The 18,833-nt window shown below is 46.8% G+C and overlaps 1 protein-coding gene across 3 annotated transcripts in view; it reads right to left on the bottom strand.

Annotated features, from left to right (window-relative positions):
* Positions 1-18,833, bottom strand: part of SHANK3 (SH3 and multiple ankyrin repeat domains 3) — a 297,280-nt gene that overhangs the window by 267,481 nt on the left and 10,966 nt on the right. For all 3 annotated transcript variants that reach the window (XM_066634645.1, XM_066634644.1, XM_066634647.1), the window contains exon 2: positions 3,849-4,052. In XM_066634645.1, coding sequence (XP_066490742.1) covers positions 3,849-4,052 — 204 coding nt within the window. The remainder of the gene's footprint in view (positions 1-3,848; positions 4,053-18,833) is intronic.

Here is an 18,833-nt window from a genome sequence, read left to right as displayed (position 1 = left end):
TCTATGCAAGGGAAGGTGCCAGGAAGAGTATAAATGCTTTGATACTCTGATTCAGCACCTTTTGCTCAGGTGAACAAAATGCAGGAGTTTGTGACCCAGACGTTTGGTGGTTACATCACAAATCATCACCATATTTCTGGGTTAGCAGGCTCAGTAGTACTGTGCCTCACCAGTATCTGACCTCACCACACATCCTTAGAGCCAAGTCTGAGCCTGTGATATCCCTTCAAGTCTCAACACAGTGAGATGGAGGGTTTAGGAGCGTACAGGCCTCATGTCAGCTTCTTGAAATGGACACCTCAGACTCCATATGGCAGGAGACTCTACGGAGGTAGGAGAATTCTTGGGGGAGGAAGCACTAACACAGAAAATAACCTAGATAGGATTTTCCTGGTGGATCTATTTCCTAAACTGTTACCTAAGGCAACTAGGTCTCTGAATCTTGGCACAGTTGCTGAATCTTCTGCCTCTAAGAACATAAGAACATAAGAACAGCCCCACTGGATCAGGCCATAGGCCCATCTAGTCCAGCTTCCTGTATCTCACAGCGGCCCACCAAATGCCCCAGGGAGTACACCAGATAACAAGAGACCTCATCCTGGTGCCCTCCCCTGCATCTGGCATTCTGACATAACCCATTTCTAAAATCAGGAGGTTGCGCATACACATCATGGCTTGTACCCCATAATGGATTTTTCTTCCAGAAACTTGTCCAATCCCCTTTTAAAGGCATCTAGGCTAGACGCCATCACCACATCCTGTGGCAAGGAGTTCCACAGACCAACCACATGCTGAGTAAAGAAATATTTTATTTTGTCTGTCCTAACCCACCCAACACTCAATTTTAGTGGATGTCCCCTGGTTCTGGTATTATGTGAGAGTGTAAAGAGCATCTCCCTATCCACTCTGTCCATCCCCTGCATAATTTTGTATGTCTCAATCATGTCCCCCCGCAGGCGTCTCTTTTCTAGGCTGAAGAGGCCCAAACGCCGTAGCCTTTCCTCATAAGGACGGTGCCCCAGCCCCGTAATAATCTTAGTCGCTCTCTTTGGCACCTTTTCCATTTCCACTATGTCTTTTTTGAGATGCGGCGACCAGAACTGGACACAATACTCCAGGTGTGGCCTTACCATAGATTTGTACAACGGCATTATAATACTAGCCGTTTTGTTCTCAATACCCTTCCTAATGATCCCAAGCATAGAATTGGCCTTCTTCACTGCCGCCGCACATTGGGTCGACACTTTCATCGACCTGTCCAACCCGGCCAGGGGGGCATGTGACATGTCCCACCAAGTCACCTGAGATTCCCTTTCCTGAGGCATTTAAGTCCATCTTGGAAGAGGAGTTAGCAATGCCATCTCAGAAGAAGAATACCTCCAAATTGCTCTGAAAGCCTTATTCTCTGCCTTAGAATACTCTGCAAATCTCAAAGTCCCCACAGTTGATGCTCCCATTGCTGTCTTCGCATGCTGAGATACCATCAGAGGGTAAAGGGTGACCAAGGGACCTTTGTGATAAAAGGTAACCCTCAAGAGAGCCTTAAAATATCTTTTTTTGGCCCTCAGGGCACCTGCCCTGATGTCTACAGCTATCTATTTTGGTAGCGGAAGGGTTGGCCAAGACAGACTCTAATCTATCTATCCAAGACAGACTCTATCCAAAGAATAGAATGCCAAAGATATGCTGGAGAAAACTGCTCTTTCAGCAACCTTTTTCACAGATGCTTCTCTTTATTCTATTCAATTTACTGCAAGATCCATGGCCTCTGTTTTAGTGGCTAGGAGAAATGTCTGGCTGTGACACTGGGATGTCAACAAAGGCTCCCAGGCCAGATTAGTCACCCTCCCCTTTGAGACTTCTTCCAAAGGTGTTACTAAAGATAAGACTGGAAGGGACAAAGGTCCTTCTCATGGCACCCCACTGGCCCTGTCACTCATGGTTTTCTGACCTCAGAGCTCTCAGTACACCAGTCTATTCACCTTCCACTGAGGTTGGACCTGGTATCTTAAGGTCGCATTATTCATCCTCAGTTAGCAGTGCTGAAGCTGACTGCATGGAGGTTGAGTGACAAGCACAGTCTAAATTAGGATATTCAGAGCCAGTTCTCAAGACCCTGCTAGCTAATAAGAGGGCCTCTACCAACAGAGTTTATAATTCTATCTTGAAGGTGTTGGTAGGTTGGTATTCCCAAAACCATGTCCAACCACAGAAAATTAAGATGAGGGAGATCTTAGTGTTCCTTCAATTGGTTCTGGATAAAGATCTGAGTACGGCCTCTCTGAAAAAACAGGTATTGTGTGTGTGTGTGTGTGTGTGTGTGTGTGTGTGTGTGTGTGTGTGTGTGTGTTGCATACAGGTATTGGCAATTTCATCTATCTTGGGGAATCCCAAGGGTCCCATCTTCATATTCTCATGTTAGAAAATTCATCAGGGAAGTGGCTTTGATCAACCCTCCTCCAATGACCAACGCTCCTTTGTGGGACTTAGATCTAGTTCTGAAGGTATTCAAATGGACTCCTTTCAAGCCCATGGCTATCTTTCCTTTATAGATTCTTTTCCAAAAGAACTGCCTTTTTAATGGAAATATCAGCTATATGGGTGTCTGAATTGGCAGATTTTTCTATAGGTAGGACCTATGTCTGTTTCAGGAGGACAGGATGGTTCTCCACACCAACCCAACCTTCCTCCCCAAAGTTAATTCTGTTTTTCACAGATCAGAAGTGGTTGTACTCCTACCTTTATGCCCAAACCCTTCTCATCCAAGGGAGTTGGATTGGCACACTTTGGCTGTACGCAGGGGAGTGAGTTCTTTCTATCTCCAGAACTTGTATCTGAACAGACACATGGAACTTATGTTTTTGTCATACAAATCAAACTAACAGGGACTTCAGGTTTCACCATCCACCATCTCCAGATGGGTATGGGAAATGGGTAAAGGCCTACAAGGCTCATAGGATGGAGCTGCCACAGGACATAGTTGCTCATTCACTAAGGGGTGCTGCAACTTCTATAGCATTCAGGGCATTCTTGGAGGTGGTTTGTACAGCAGCCACCCTGGAGCTCCCACCATACGTTCATAAAGCACTATAAAGCATGCTTCCAGGGGCACAGTCTTCACTAGGGATGTGCTTCAGAGTGTAGTATTACCATGTTCCAACCTCCGGCTCGAGAACAGACTAAGGAGTGGGCTCATTCTGCTATACTTGGCCTGATGGAGCTGAAATGGGAGAGCTGTGACTTCAAGGGGGCAATGGCCAAAGGAAGGCAGGTATCATGGTGTAATGGGGACGTATTGCATGGCCTTGTTGCAACTTTATACAATTTGGATAGTAGATATGGTGCCACACTTAAATTTCACCAAAGGGGCTCTCAGAGAAATGTGGCACGAATTTGAGAGAGGGTCTTCCAAAAGCAAGAAGATACACTCTCTGGGAGCAGGACTGGATCCAAGCTGCACAGCAGAGTCTCCCCTTCTGCCAAGAAGTAGATACAGCTCCAGCAAAACCAGATTGCAACTAGCCAGCAGGAAGAGGATCATGCAAATCCCAAACAACCAACCAACCGACAGACTGGTGGAGTAAAATCCAGGTAGCCCTATCCTGGGTATAAATTGCCTTGCATGTTATGTAGCCTGCCATGCACAGGATGTATCAAGGTTTGCCCTGCGCCTTTATCCTCCTCAGCCTTGTGCTGCCTTTCTCCAACAAGGCAGTACATTCCCCTCTCTCAAGAGCTTCATTGCAATTCCAGCCTATTGCAGGCCAACTATACACAATCTGGGGGTGAGAGATTAGAGGGAACTGCCTGGAATCTAGTGAAAGGATAGTATGCAATAAGGCTGTTACCTCCAGGTAAGGGATTGGGGTTTCTGGGTTCAGGGGGTAGTCCCTCAGCAACCGCTCTTCATCCAGGAACTTCCCAGCCCTGCCATTGAAGGCTGGCTGGAAGAGGCCATAGTTCAGGACATCCTTCAGGCTGTGGTTGAGGATACAAAGAATGCGCTGTTTGGAGATCCAGACAGGGACATCGAGATTGAGCCGAAGACACTTCTGTAGAGGGGGGGAGAGAGAGAAGCAGAAAGTTTACAGCTTGCAAATGGAGAGCAGTTGAGGCATGAGGATTTATATGCTTTAGCCAGGTTGAAGATAACATGTACACACAGACACACATGCACTGGGGATTTTTCTACTGCTGCAGACAGTAGCATACCCAGGGGGGCAATATGGGCAAATACCCCAGCTGCATACCCCAGGTGCCAAGCCTGGGGAGCAGCTTTGCAACCTGCTCCCTTGCCACGGGTTTTTTCGCGTGGTCACGGACTACACTGACAGTGGCTGCAAGAGCACAGCCACTGGCCACGCTGAACTGAGGGCTTTTCTGGAAGGGAAGAAGAAGAAGACAGCCCTCAGATCAGCAAGGAACTGCGCCAACAATGTCTGTGCTCCTGCAGCCACTGTTGACACAATTCCTAAATGCGGCCACCCTTCTCTCCTCTCCTTTATAGAAAGAAGAGGTTAAGAGGGTGGTCCTCAGAAAGGTTGGATAGCCGGCTGGAAGTGGCGCTCACCTCTTTTGAGGTTGAGTGTTGGGAGAGTTAGAACAGACAAGAGAAAATATTTCTTTACTCAGCATGTGGTTGGTCTGTGGAACTCCTTGCCACAGGATGTGGTGATGGCGACCTGCCTGGACGCCTTTAAAAGGGGATTGGACAGGTTTCTGGAGGAAAAATCCATTACAGGGTACAAGCCATGATGTGTATGTGCAACCTCCTGATTTTAGAAATGGGCTATGTCAGAATGCCAGATGCAACAGAGGGCACCAGGATGCAGGTCTCTTGTTATCTGGTGTGCTCCCTGGGGCATTTGGTGGGCCGCTGTGAGACACAGGAAGCTGGACTAGATGGGCCTATGGCCTGATCCAGTGGGGCTGTTCTTTTTGTTCTTATGGTGCAAAACAGCTCCAATGGGTGCTTTTGCACTGCTTAGCAGCAGTGAAAAAGTCTCTATCAGAGCTGGAAACACCACCTCCCTTTTTTCAAAGGGGGAAGCAGGAGGCAATGCAGAAGTAATTGCAGTGATAATGACATCACTGCAATTTCTTCTGGGTCATGGGGGCAGCAAAGTCTACCTATCTCCACTGTGAACATTGTGTGTGTGTGTGTGTGCGTGCACGCGCGTGCATGCGTGTGCGTGTGTACTTACTTACTTACTTACTTACTTACATATTTCTACCCTGCCTTTCTTCCAGAAGGGACCTGAGTATCTCTCTGCCTTGAGTAATCCTCTCTGCCTGGACAGACACAATCCTGAGCAAGTCAGATCAGTGAACAGACTCAAGTGAGCCATGAAGAGGGTCATCATGTTGGCAACCTTCAGTCTCGAAAGACTATGGTATCGCGATCTGAAAGGTGGTTCTGGAACAGCGTCTAGTGTGGCTGAAAAGGCCGATTTGGGAGTGACAATCCCTTCCACACTGGGAGCAAGTGTAGTGTGTTCCTGGTCTGTCTCCCTGGCTATGGGCCTTCCTTCTTTGCCTCTTAGCCTCAGACTGTTGGCCAAGTGTCTCTTCAAACTGGGAAAGGCCATGTTGGACAGCCTGCCTCCAAGCGGGCCGCTCAGAGGCCAGGGTTTCCCACTTGTTGAGGTCCACTCCTAAGGCCTTCAGATCCCTCTTGCAGATGTATGGCGAAGTTGGAGTGTCCTCTCCAGTGCGCGAAGCCTGGGTAAAGAAGGTATGGAGGATAGGCTGTTATCCATGCAGCAAATCCCCCCTCTCCACGTCGCTGGAATGATCCAATGGAAAGGCAGAAACCAATACGGTTGGTTCCAGCGGCGTCGCAGGAGTTGCCAGAACATGACTGTGTGCAGCCATGAACTGCCTGAGGGACTCCGGCTCCTGATTTTGCCTCGAGGTTGACTCCTGAAGCCTTTTCCACAACTGGATGTAGCCACAAGGCAGTGGAGGTTTGGAATCAGAGTTTTCCTTCTCTTAGATGTCTCCCTATTTGATATGAAAATATTCATAATATATTTACCCACTATATTATTGCTAAAGAGAGACACCCAGTGTCTCTGCTCTTTTCCTTGAGGGTATGTATACTGATTTCTCCAACTGTTCTCTCCTCCTTTTTAGTCAATGAACAAGTAAGCCGAAGGGACTAGGTTGAGTCTCATTGTTCCTGTGGGTTCTGGTCCCAGAACTCATGTGGATGGCAAAAATCACACTATAGCAAATAAAAACAAAGTCTCTTTGCTCAAGTGATTTTAAAACAGCTTTTCTGACCTTTGTGATGTTGAGATAGAATCATTAAGATGATAATTCAACAGACTCTCTCCAGGGGCTTAGAAAGGATTATCTTTCTTTCAAGTGTTCAGAGAGAAGGGGAGGGGTGGCTTGCAGAGAGAATGATTGATGGATTGTCAGCTGGCTGCTTTCTCTCTAACTATTGTAAAGGACTGTTTTCCTTTAATTTAAAGGGCCCTTCTTATCATGTTGAGATAAAAATCTCCACAACAGTAAGAAAAGCATTTTAAAAGGATGCATTTTTCCCCTTCTCCAGGGATCAGCACATTCCTTCTCATTTGCAGTGGCCATTGTTGAGTCAAATGTATAAAAAAATCTGTGTATAACAAGGTTGGACCTGTATATTAAATGTGATGTTTAGCCTGCCTCATTTTGAGAATGTAGAAGCATAATATTACATTAAAATAAAAAAAGTACACGATACAGAGTCACATCTTATGAAAATACAAAATACTGTAAGCAAATCTACAAGATTACCAGTGTAATCGCAGCGATTTAAAGTAAGACCATTTACGTGTTAACAACGAAGACTGATGACAGAAAATTCTTGGTCATGCTTGGTTTAGAGGAACACTCACATAAATTGGATTCAGGCCAGCTGCAGAGACTTGCTCAATACCGTGCCTTAGCTTGTCCTCTTTCCCCTCGACCTCCTCCACACCCTGCAAACCAGGCTTCAACTACCTCTTTGTAACTCACAAAAGAGTTACTGTACTGAAGTTTTATGCATTACTTTACATTTACTTATATTGAAACACATCTGCCATTTTGTTGCTCATTCTCCCAGTTTAGAGGGATCCTTCTAGAGTTCTGTATAATCTCTTCTGGTCTTTGATACCCCAAAATATTTAGTATCATCTGCAAAACTGGCCAACTTTCTACTAATCCCTATCTCCTGGTCATTTATGAAGAGGTTGAAGAGCAGCGGTCCCAGGACAGATCCTTGGGGCACACCACTTTTCACCTCTCTCCATTGTGAAAATTGCCCATTGATACCCACTCTCTGTTTCCTGGCCTTCAACCAGTTCTCAATTCATGAGAGGACCTTGTCCTCTAATTCCCTGACTGTGGAGTTTTTTCATTAGCCTTTGGTGAGGGACCGTGTCAAACGCCTTCTGAAAGTCCAGATATATAATGTCCACGGGTTCTCCCGCATCCACATGCCTGTTGACCTTTTCAAAGAATTCTATAAGGTTCGTGAGGCAAGACTTACCCTTACAGAAGCCATGCTGATTCTCCCTCAGCAAGGCCTGTTCGTCTATGTGTTTTGAGATCCTATCTTTGATGAGGCATTCCACCATCTTACCCGGTATGGATGTTAGGCTGTCCGGCCTATAGTTTCCCGGGTCCCCCCTCTTTCCCTTTTTAAAGATAGGCGTGACATTTGCTATCCTCCAATCTTCTGGCACCGTGGCCGTTTTGAGGGACACGTTGCATATCTTAGTTAAGAGATCAGCAACTTCATTCTTCAATTCCTTAGTAACTCTCGGGTGGATGCCATCAGGGCCCGGTGACTTATTGATCTTTAATTTGTCAATGAGGTCTGCTTTTTTAACCTTTATCTGACTCTCCTTAGTCAGGAGGGGTCATTCAAGCAGTCATATCTGCCCAAGGTCTTATGCTGTGAAGATAGATGTAAATTTCTCTGCCATCTCCAACTCCTCTTTATTTCCCCTTTCACTCCTTCGCTGTCCAGTGGGCCAACTACATCTTTGGCAGATTTCCTGCTTCTAACATATATGAAGAAGCTTTTTTTATTCCCCTTATTATTGCTGGACATGTGCTCCTCATAGTCTCTCTACCGTCCGGTAGATCTTCAACTTGAAATGGTCACTGATCTTCTTGTTGCAAAGGACAGCAGTCATTATGTGCCACTTTTTCCAGGCTGCATTTACTTGCGCAGTGGTCTCATTACTCAAGCTGCCATCAGACATGATAGTTGAACCAAGTTATTGGAACGTCTCAGCACGTGGTAGGTTGATAGGGTTTACGCAGATTATCCCATCAGGGTCCATCATCATGTACTCCATCTTATTGACGTTGAAGCGGAGGCCAAACAATGTGACTTCTTCAGGCCCAATTGGCTGCCTGGGTCCATGAGTGGCGGCTGTTTGCAAGCTTGGCAGGTGCGGGAATTCCTCTGTGGAGATTTGTAGTTTAAACACTACAGTGTAGTTTTCCCACCTTCTTATCCTCCTCTTTTTTCGGAGGGCTGTTACTCTCAAGTAAAATCTGGTTACAATTAATTTGGTCCTATTCAGAGTAGACCTATTTAAGACCTGTTTTACTCAGAGTAGGTGTATTTTAGAGTAAACCTGTTTTATACCTGAGCAGAAATTATCTTGTTTCTGCCTCTTTCTAGGTATGTATAAATATTTCCCTACCTACCTCCTGTGGCCTGTGTCCCAGATAACTAGACCTTCAAATTCCCCTCCTCAGATTTAAGTACTAATTTTAACTTGAATTAGTTGACTTGGCTTTAAGTTTAAAGTGGATTTACATAGAGTAGAAAAGGAAAAGCTGACTTCTCCCCCTTCTTTTATCTTCCTCTGTTTTTGTTTTCCAAGTGCCTCTTTCTTTCAGTAGACCCCGGTCCTACTCAGAGCACACCTGTATAGGCCTGTTTAGTCTTGAGCTCTAATTCTCCTCAGAATCAGCCCCCTGTCCAATTTCTGCCTTGCTGCCTTTATGTTTGCACCTATTTAGTTTGATTTATTTTCCCACTTAGCTCCTGAATCCTAGTTACCACACCTCCAAAATTATACCCCAAATTAAAATGTCACATTTTCCTATTTTCTTAAACAACTGGCATGACATAGCTTACATGTGAACCTCGATTCAAGCTTTTGTCTGGCCTTGAAGACACTAGCATCATATTTCACTCTCCCGTTCAACCTTCTGGGTACGCTGGAATGACTATATAATTTTGGGAGAACAGTCCTTTGAACTCCATTTCTCAAAAGAGTCTAGCAAATGTCTACATACATATACTGTGCTATATGTAAGGTCTCTAAGCAATGTTGGTAGCACAGGACTCTGATTATTATTAGCATAATATCATGTTGGCAACCTTCAGTCTCAAAAGACTATGGTATCGCGCTCTGAAAGGTGTTTCTGGAAAAGCGTCTAGTGTGGCTGAAAAGGCCGATTCGGGAGTGACAATCCCTTCCACACTGGGAGCAAGTGCAGTCTGTCCCTGGTCTGTCTCCCTGGCTATGGGCCTTCCTTCTTTGCCTCTCTGCCTCAGACTGTTGGCCAAGTGTCTCTTCAACCTGGGAAAGGACATGCTGCACAGCCTGCCTCCGAGCGGGCCGCTCAGAGGCCAGGGTTTCCCACTTGTTGAGGTCCACTCCTAAGGCCTTCAGATCCCTCTTGCAGATGTCCTTGTATCGCAGCTGTGGTCTACCTGTAGGGCGCTTTCCTTGCACGAGTTCACCATAGAGAAGATCTTTTGAGATCAGGCCATCATCCATTCTCACAACATGACCGAGCCAACGCAGGCATCTCTGTTTCAGCAGTACATACATGCTGGGGATTCCAGCTCATTCCAGGACTGTGTTGTTAGGAACTTTGTCCTGCCAGGTGATGCCAAGGATGCGTCAGAGGCAGAGCATGTGGAAAGCGTTCAGTTTCCTCTCCTGTTGTGAGCGGAGAGTCCATGACTCGCTGCAGTACAGAAGTGTACTCAGGATGCAAGCTCTGTAGACCTGGATCTTGGTATGTTCTGTCAGCTTCTTGTTGGACCAGACTCTCTTTGTGAGTCTGGAAAACGTGGTAGCTGCTTTACCAATGTGTTTGTTTAGCTCAGTATCGAGAGAAAGAGTGTCGGAGATCGTTCAGCCAAGGTACACAAAGTCATGGACAACCTCCAGTTCATGTGCAGAGATTGTAATGCAGGGAGGTGAGTCCACATCCTGAACCATGACCTGTGTTTTCTTTAGGCTCATCGTCAGTCCAAAATCTTGACAGGCCTTGCTAAAACGATCCATGAGCTGCTGGAGATCTTTGGCAGAGTGGGTAGTGACAGCTGCATCGTCGGCAAAGAGGAAGTCACGAAGACATTTCAGCTGGACTTTGGACTTTGCTCTCAGTCTGGAGAGGTTGAAGAGCTTTCCATCTGATCTGGTCCGGAGATAGATGCCTTCTGTTGCAGTTCCAAAGGCCTGCTTCAGCAGGACAGCGAAGAAAATCCCAAACAAGGTTGGTGCAAGAACACAGCCCTGCTTCACACTGCTTCGGATGTCAAAGGGGTCTGATGTGGAGCCATCGAAGACAACAGTGCCCTTCATGTCCTTGTGGAAGGATCTGATGATGCTGAGGAGCCTGGGTGGACATCCAATCTTGGGAGTATCTTGAAGAGGCCATCTCCCTGCTGACCAGGTCGAAAGCCTTCGTGAGATCTATGAAGGCTATAAAGAGTGGCTGTCATTGTTCCCTGCATTTCTCCTGCAGTTGTCTAAGGGAGAATACCATATCAGTGGTGGACCTGCTGGCTCGGAATCCGCACTGCGATTCTGGATAGACGCTCTCTGCAAGTACCTGGAGCCTCTTTAGTGCAACTCGGGCAAACAGCTTTCCTACAATGCTAAGGAGAGAGATGCCACGGTAGTTGTTGCAGTCACCCCTGTCGCCTTTGTTCTTGTACAGCGTGATGATGTTTGCATCCCTCATGTCTTGAGGTACTTCACCTTCTCTCCAGCAGAGACAGAGGATTTCATGCAGCTCAGTAGCGATGATCTCTTTGCAGCACTTTAGGACTTCAGCAGGGATGCTGTCTTTTCCAGGTGCCTTGCCAAAGGCAAGGGAGTCCAGGGCCACGTGAAGTTCTTCTAGGGTTGGTTCACTGTCAAGCTCCTCCAGCACAGGCAGGCACTCAATGTTGTTCAGTGCTTCTTCAGTGACTACATTTTCTCTGAAATATAGCTCAGAGTAGTGCTGCACCCAGCGTTCCATCTGCTGCGCCCGATCCTGGATGACCTCGCCTGTGGCAGACTTCAGAGGGGCAATTTTCTTCTGTGTTGGACCTAGGGCCTGCTTGATACTGTCATACATCCCCTTGATGTTGCCTGTGTCAGCTGCTACCTGTATCTGGGAGCAGAGCTGAAGCCAGTAGTCGTTAGCACATCTCCTGGCAGTCTGCTGGACTTTGCTGCGAGCAGCTCTGAGGTCCTGCAGGTTGCACTCTCTGGGACAGGCCTTGTGTGCTGCTTGAGCTCTCCTCTTTTCCTCAATGACTGGTGTCAACTCCTCAGAGTGGGCTTCAAACCAGTCTGCTGTCTTGTTGGTCTTCTTGCCAAATATGGACAAGGCGGTGTTGTAAACGGCATTCTTGAAATGTTTCCATCTGTTGGATGCGTTTGCATCGACCAGGCCTGGAAGAGATTCCTCAGGTGCTCGTGCAAATTCCTCCACTTTTCTCTGATCCCAGGTCTTACTGGTATCAATGCGAGGTCTTCCTTCCTTTTTCATGTGATACAGTCGCTTTGTTTGCATTTTCACTCTGCTGCACACCAGGGAGTGGTCAGTGTCACAGGCAGCACTCTGATAGCTGCATGTGATCTTGGTGCTGGGAAGGCTGGAGTGTCTGGTGAGAATCAGGTCGAGCTGGTGCCAGTGCTTTGATCTTGGGTGTCTCCAAGAGACACTATGTTGGGGCTTCGTGTTGAAGAACGTATTGCTGACACAGAGACCATGATGACAGCAAAACTCTAGCAGGCGTTGGCCATTCTTGTTCATCTTCCCAATGCCGAATTGACCTAAGCAAGTGGGCCACGAACTGTTATCAGCACCAACTCTAGCATTGAAATCACTGAGGATGAACAATGGCTCTTTTATGGGGATCTTCTTGATAGTGGTGGCCAGGTCATCATAGAATTTGTCTTTGGCTTCTGCTGGAGACGACAAAGTCGGTGCATAAGCACTGATGAGAGTGACAGGTCCTGCTGATGACTGAAGCTGCAGGGACAAAATTCTTTCACTTCCTACAGTAGGTGGGATGATGGACTTCGGCAGGGAATTTCTGACTGCAAAGCCAACACCATGTTTCCTGGTTTCGTTTGGTGGTTTTCCCTGCCAGAAAAATGAGAAATTTCTCTCCTTGACAGATCCGGAATCTGGCAGCCTTGTCTCTTGAAGGGCGACGATGTCCATCTGCAGTCTGCTCAGCTCCATGTCGATGACAGCTGTTTTGCGGGCGTCGTCTATTTCTTGCAGGTCATCAGAGAAGCCAGGTGTCATTGTCCTTACGTTCCAGGTGCCCAGCTTTAGGGCAGGAGTTTTATGTTTTCTGTTGCATGGTGCAGATTTGTCGATCCGCTTGTCGGTTTTCACCCTAAACCCCACGCACCCTGTGAGGTTAACGGACCGTGGCGAGGCAACACCTTACTGACTGGGGACTGCCCAGCTTAAGGCAGGTGGTATCTGCCTAATGAGATGCAATGATCTCTCCCACCGTCGGAAGCAGCCCCTGGCGTCACGCTCTACGCCAATCAAGCGAAGATTTATAACCGGTAACTGCTGCTTCCCGTGTTGTGCCGACGCCGTATGGCGAAGTTGGAGTGTCCTCTCCAGTGCGCGAAGCCTGGATAGAGAAGGCATGATAGGCTGTTACCCATGCAGCAAATCCCCCCTCTCCACGTCGCTGAAATGGTCCAACGGAAAGACAGAAGCCAGTATGGTTGGTTCCAGTGGCGTCACAGGAGTTGCCAGAGCATGACTGTGTACAGCCACAAACTGCCTCAGGGACTCTGGCTCCGGATTTTGCCTCGAGGTTGACTCCTGAAGCTTTTTCCACAACTGGATTTAGCCACAAGGCAGTGGAGGTTTGAGGTCAGAGTTTCCTTCTCTTAGATGAGCTGCCTTTCCAGGCTGACTAGGCTCATCTACCTGGTATTGCAGAGGGAGAGCAATACTTCCCTTTGCCTGCTCCCTGCTCGCCCTCTGCAATATAATATAATAATTATTATATATAATATATAATAATTATTATATATTATTAAATAATTATAATATAATTATTAAATGATTATTATTATTAAATGATTATTTAATCATTTAATAATTGATTAATGAATAATAATTGATTCATTGATAATTGATAATTGATCACAGAAAATGATCACAGAAAATGATAATAATTGAAAATAATAATTGATTAATGAAATTATTAAATGATTATTATTATAATTATTATACTATTATTATTAGATTATTATTAGCAATCTATTAATTATTATTATTAAATACAATGTTTCTTTCTAGATCTCTTTATTGGTCTAGTGCAGGGGTATCCAAACTTTTTATCAGGAGGGCCACCATCATCTCTGTCACTGTGTTGGGGGCCAGGAAAAAAAAGAATTGATTTACATTTCCAATTTAAATAAATTTACATAAATGAATATATTAGAGATGGAACTTACATGAATGAATGAAGGTCTTGCAATAGCTCAAGGTCTATAAAAGGCCTTGCACAAAGCAAAGCCAGTCTTTGCTGCCATTGCTACCTCACACATGTTAAACAGCAAGCAGTGGAGGGAGCTCTTGTCTGGCAGCTCATACAAGAGATTGAACAGTCACCCTCACGCTGAGAGTAGTTGCATCAGGCCAGCATGGGCTGCAGCAAGTATCCGTAGGGCCATAGGCTCATTGGAGATTGGGGGCGCCCCGAAAGCTGGACTGGGAGTCCCCGAGGGCTGCAAGTGGCCTCCGGGTCAGGGTTTGGGCACTCCTGGTCTAGTGGTTCATGATGGATTATCATTTTTAAAAGTGGGACCTGGTAATAAAAAGTTTGGGAAGCAATAGTCTAGATCAGAGATCAGTCACCCATCGATTGCAATTGACTGTTTGATTGCAAGTCTATTTTTGATCACTTGGGGTCCCCACTGGCATAAAGGTAAGGGGATGGAATATTGGCTGCCACCAAGGAAGGCAACCCTTGGCTGTTGGTCTGCTGTAGAATGGCGCAGCAAGACAAAGAGCTGCAGCTGCAGCCAGAGTTGCCAATCAGCTGGGAGGTGGGTGGGCAAGCAAGCAGGCAGCAGGCAGCTGCAAGGACTGGCTCTCTTGAGCTCCTGCAAGAGGTTGAGAGCAGCCCATAATTGGAATGAGTGGAGCTGGTTGGGCTGTCCAGCAACAAGAAGCCAGGAGCTGGTTGCAGCAGGAAGAAGAAGAGCTGGCCACAATGGCCAGTAGCCTTGAAACAGGCCAAGCTGATGAGGTGGGAGGACAGGCTCCTGGTGCCTGGAAGAGTGGGGATGAATAGAGCCAGCAGGCAAGAACAGGGAAGAGGGAAGTAGAACATACAGCAGTTAGTCATTTTGTTAAGTAGTTCCAATATATCCATTGGTTGCCTACCTCTGCTCTAGATGATTAATATCAAACACAAAATAGAAATAAAGAACTAGCACATATAGCTCTTTACTCCCTGAGCTGGAAGCCATCTGCAGACCTCAGCAGTCACACAATCTCCATCCTTTTCAATGGGCTTGCTCAGAAAACACACACCAGCTGTGCCAGAATGAAAGGTGGCTCAGCAGCATCCAAACCCAGTAGAAATTGCTCTCTCAGTTTGTAAGTCTAGAAAACTGAGCCTCTCGCGCCTCTCTGCAGAAGCGCACGTGGCCTCTGGGACACCAAGTGCCTTGGGAGCAAAGTGCCAGAGTTTAGCATCTGTGTGAGGAGAAAGGGAAGGCAAGTGGACCTCTGAGATTTGGAGAAGGAGAGGGAAGACTCCCTGAGTTGTGAAGAGGAGAGGAGGAAGAGAAGGAGAACTCTTTACAACTCTTTGTCTTCTAACCTTAAATCAACCTTAGATCAACATTGAAATTTAGCTTTACCTAAGTTAGCACCTAATCTAACCTGAGAGAGGGATTCTAAGGTCCAGCAAGTTGGGGCACAGGAGCTAGCTGAGGGCAATAAAAATAAATACATAAGTGCGTATAGAGGTCTACTCTGAGCAGAAGCAGAGTCCTACTTGTGAGTAAGAGCCCAAGGTACAGGCACTTGGAAAAATAAATAAAACAGAGGAGGATAAAGTAGAAAGCAAGTTTTTCTACTTGGTTTAAATTAACCCTATACTTAACCCAAGTTAAACTTAATCGAAGTTAGAACATAATCTAAAGGTTCCAGTAAATTAGGACACAGGATCTAGGTGAGAGCAATCAATCAATCAATCAATCAATCAATCAATCAAATAAAGGTGCACACTTAATAAAAGCAGGATTTTAGCAGGGCTAAACAGGATTTAAAACTTAATGTGTAAGTTCTGCCAAGCCAAAAAACTCTTAAACCAGTGCAGTTTAAACTCAAATAAAAAACCAGCTTGAGGTTAAAAAACAGTCCAGCCTCAGAGAACTGAAGTAGGAGGGTAAGAACCTAGGAAGGGCCAGTTCCCACCCAGCCAGGGCAACTTAACATAGTCATTGCCCTTTAGGTCATAGCAATTGATCTTTAGGAGTTGATAAGAGTCCCATTAGGCAAATCCAAGCACCCCTTTCAGGGAAATCTCACCTGGGAAGACCAGCCCCTAGTCAATCAGCAAGGAGGGCGGGAGGGAGGAGGAGCTAGCTAGGAATATAAAGCTAGGGCCTGCCACTGTGTGAGCCTCTCTGCAGAAGTGTGCGTGACCTCTGGGACTCCAAGTGCCTCAGGAACAAAGCGCCAGGTAAGGCACCGCGAGTTTAGCATCTGTGTGAGTTCACTAGCAGGGCGAGAAAGCCAAGGCCCCAGATACCGCCCTTTCTCTTCACTTGATAAGAGGGCTGCTAACCAGTGTAGGGTTTTTAAGTACCCTAAACAAAAACAAACAAAGAAAAAAAGCTATGCAGTCAGACAGCCAGCAGCAGGGTGGGGGCTATCCAGTGTTTTGCATCGAGTGCAACATGTATGACTATATGCCTCTGGGGCATAAGTCATGGGTGTGTCCTCAGTGCAAGGAGCTCCAGGGACTCAGGGAATGCGTCTGCTCCCTTGAAGCCTTGGTGGCTGACCTGGAGAAGCGCAGGCAGGCAGAGGAGGACCGTGGGGAGACTTCCGGGGACGATCAGGCTTCGTCCCAACCTCAGGTGTGCAGCTCCTCGGCTGCCCGGGTGGAAAGTCTCAGGGCTGGAGGATGTCATCCTGGAGAGGAGGGAAACAATCCCCTGGGGGGGGACCCCTTCTCCAGGGGATGGGCCAGTATCCGAACGCACTCAGGATACGCCTCGGCAGAAGGGGGGCGGGGGCTTCTTGTAGTGGGGGGTTCGCTTATTAGAAACATAGAGGGGGGGTTGCGATGGATGTGAGGACCGCATGGCAACTTGCCTGCCTGGTGCGAAGGTTGTGGACATCACTTCTCGTCTAGATAGGCTGGTAGACAGTGCTGGGAAGGAGGTAGCAGTTGTGGTGCATGTCAGCACCAATGATGTGGGCACGTGTAGCCAGGAGGTCCTGGAGGCCAAATTTAGGCTATTAGGTAGGAAGCTGAAAGCCAGGACCTCAAAGGTAGCGTTCTTGGAAATGCTACCTGTTCTACACGTAGGGCCAGCTAGGCAGGCGGAGATCAGGGGTCTCAAAGCAGGAGATCAGGGGTCAATGCGGAGATCAGGGGTCTCAACCAGAATGGAACCAGACTGCTGGCACATAACATTAAAAAGATGGCAGAGCAGCTTTTAAACAGATCCCTGGGGGAAAGCCGACAGAAGCCAAGGGGCATCCGTTTTGGGGATGGGGAGATTAGAGAACAACAAGGTAAAGGCAGAGTAGGAGAAGAAATTGGGAATGGTAGCAGGATGGGATGTGATAGATGGTTTGGCACAGTGAGAGGATGCAGGGACAAAGGAGCGAATAAGCAGCCCATCCTGGGGCATTCCATGTACAAATGCTTTTATGCAAATGCCCAAAGTCTCGGAGCAAAGATGGGAGAACTGGAATGTCTGGTGACAAGGGAAAACATTGACATAGTGGGCATAACGGAAACCTGGTGGAATGCGGAGAATCAGTGGGATACTGCAATCCCGGGCTATAAACTCTACAGGAGGGACAGGCAGGGGAGTGTTGGAGGTGGGGTGGCCGTTTACGTTAAGGAAGGGATAGAATCCAGCAAAGTAGAGACTGAAGGCGGGTCCGACTCCATAGAATCTCTGTGGGTTAAATTACCAAGCCTGAGGTGCGATGTAATACTGGGGGCGTGCTATCGTCCTCTAGACCAGAAACCGGAAGGGGACCTTGAAATGAGGAAACAGATCAGGGAGGTGACAAGGAGGGACAGGGTTGTAATCATGGGGGACTTCAATTATCCTCATATTGACTGCATCAATTTGCGTTCTGGTCATGAAAAGGAGACCAGATTCATTGACATGCTAAGTGACTGTGCCTTAGAGCAGCTAGTCATGGAGCCCACCAGGGAACAGGTGACTCTAGATTTAATATTGTGCAGTACACAGGACCTGGTTAGAGATGTCAATGTTACTGAGCCATTGGGGAACATGCTGCGTGATCATGCTGCGATCCGTTTCAACATGCACGTCGGGGGAAGGGCAACTCTCTCAAAAAAACTCTTGACTTCCAATGAGCGGGTTTCCCTCAAATGAAGAGGCTGGTTAGAAGGAGGTTGAAAGGGAAGGTAAAAAGAGTTCAGTCTCTACAGAGAGCACGGATGTTGCTCAAATCAACAGTAATAGAGGCCCAGCGGAAGTGTATACCGCAAAGGAAGAACGGCTCCACTAAGTCCAGGAGGTGCCCACATGGCTAACGAGCCAAGTTAGAGAGGCCAAGAAGGGCAATGAAGCTTTCTTCCGTAATTGGAAGTCTTGCCCTAATGAGAAGAATAAAAAGGAACATAAACTGTGGCAAAAGAAATGTAAGACAGTGATACAGGAGGCCAAGCAAGACTATAAGGAACACATGGCCAGCAACATTAAGGGGAATAATAAAAGCTTCTTCAAATATTTCAGAAGCAGGAAAGATTATAGTTTTATTACAAAAGCACAAAGGTAAACATAATGCACATGGAGAAATTATAAGTGTATGTTTCTTGGTCCTAATACTAAGAACATAAGAACATAAGAACAGCCCCACTGGATCAGGCCGTAGGCCCATCTAGTCCAGCTTCCTGTATCTCACAGCGGCCCACCAAATGCCCCAGGGAGCACACCAGATAACAAGAGACCTCATCCTGGTGCCCTCCCTTGCATCTGGCATTCTGACATAACCCATTTCTAAAATCAGGAGGTTATGCATACACATCATGGCTTGTACCCCATAATGGATTTTTCCTCCAGAAACATTCCTCATAAGGAAGGTGCCTTAGCTGCGTAATCATCTTAGTCGCTCTCTTTTGCACCTTTTCCATTTCCACTATGTCTTTTTTGAGATGCGGCGACCAGAACTGGACACAATACTCCAGGTGTGGCCTTACCATTGATTTGTACAACGGCATTATAATACTAGCCGTTTTGTTCTCAATACCCTTTCTAATGATCCCAAGCATAGAATTGGCCTTCTTCACTGCCGCCGCACATTGGGTTGACACTTTCATCGACCTGTCCACC

Source organism: Tiliqua scincoides, chromosome 7 (genome assembly GCF_035046505.1).
Source record: "Tiliqua scincoides isolate rTilSci1 chromosome 7, rTilSci1.hap2, whole genome shotgun sequence".
NCBI classification, from domain to species: domain Eukaryota; kingdom Metazoa; phylum Chordata; class Lepidosauria; order Squamata; family Scincidae; genus Tiliqua; species Tiliqua scincoides.
This window is presented reverse-complemented; position numbering and strand designations above follow the sequence as displayed.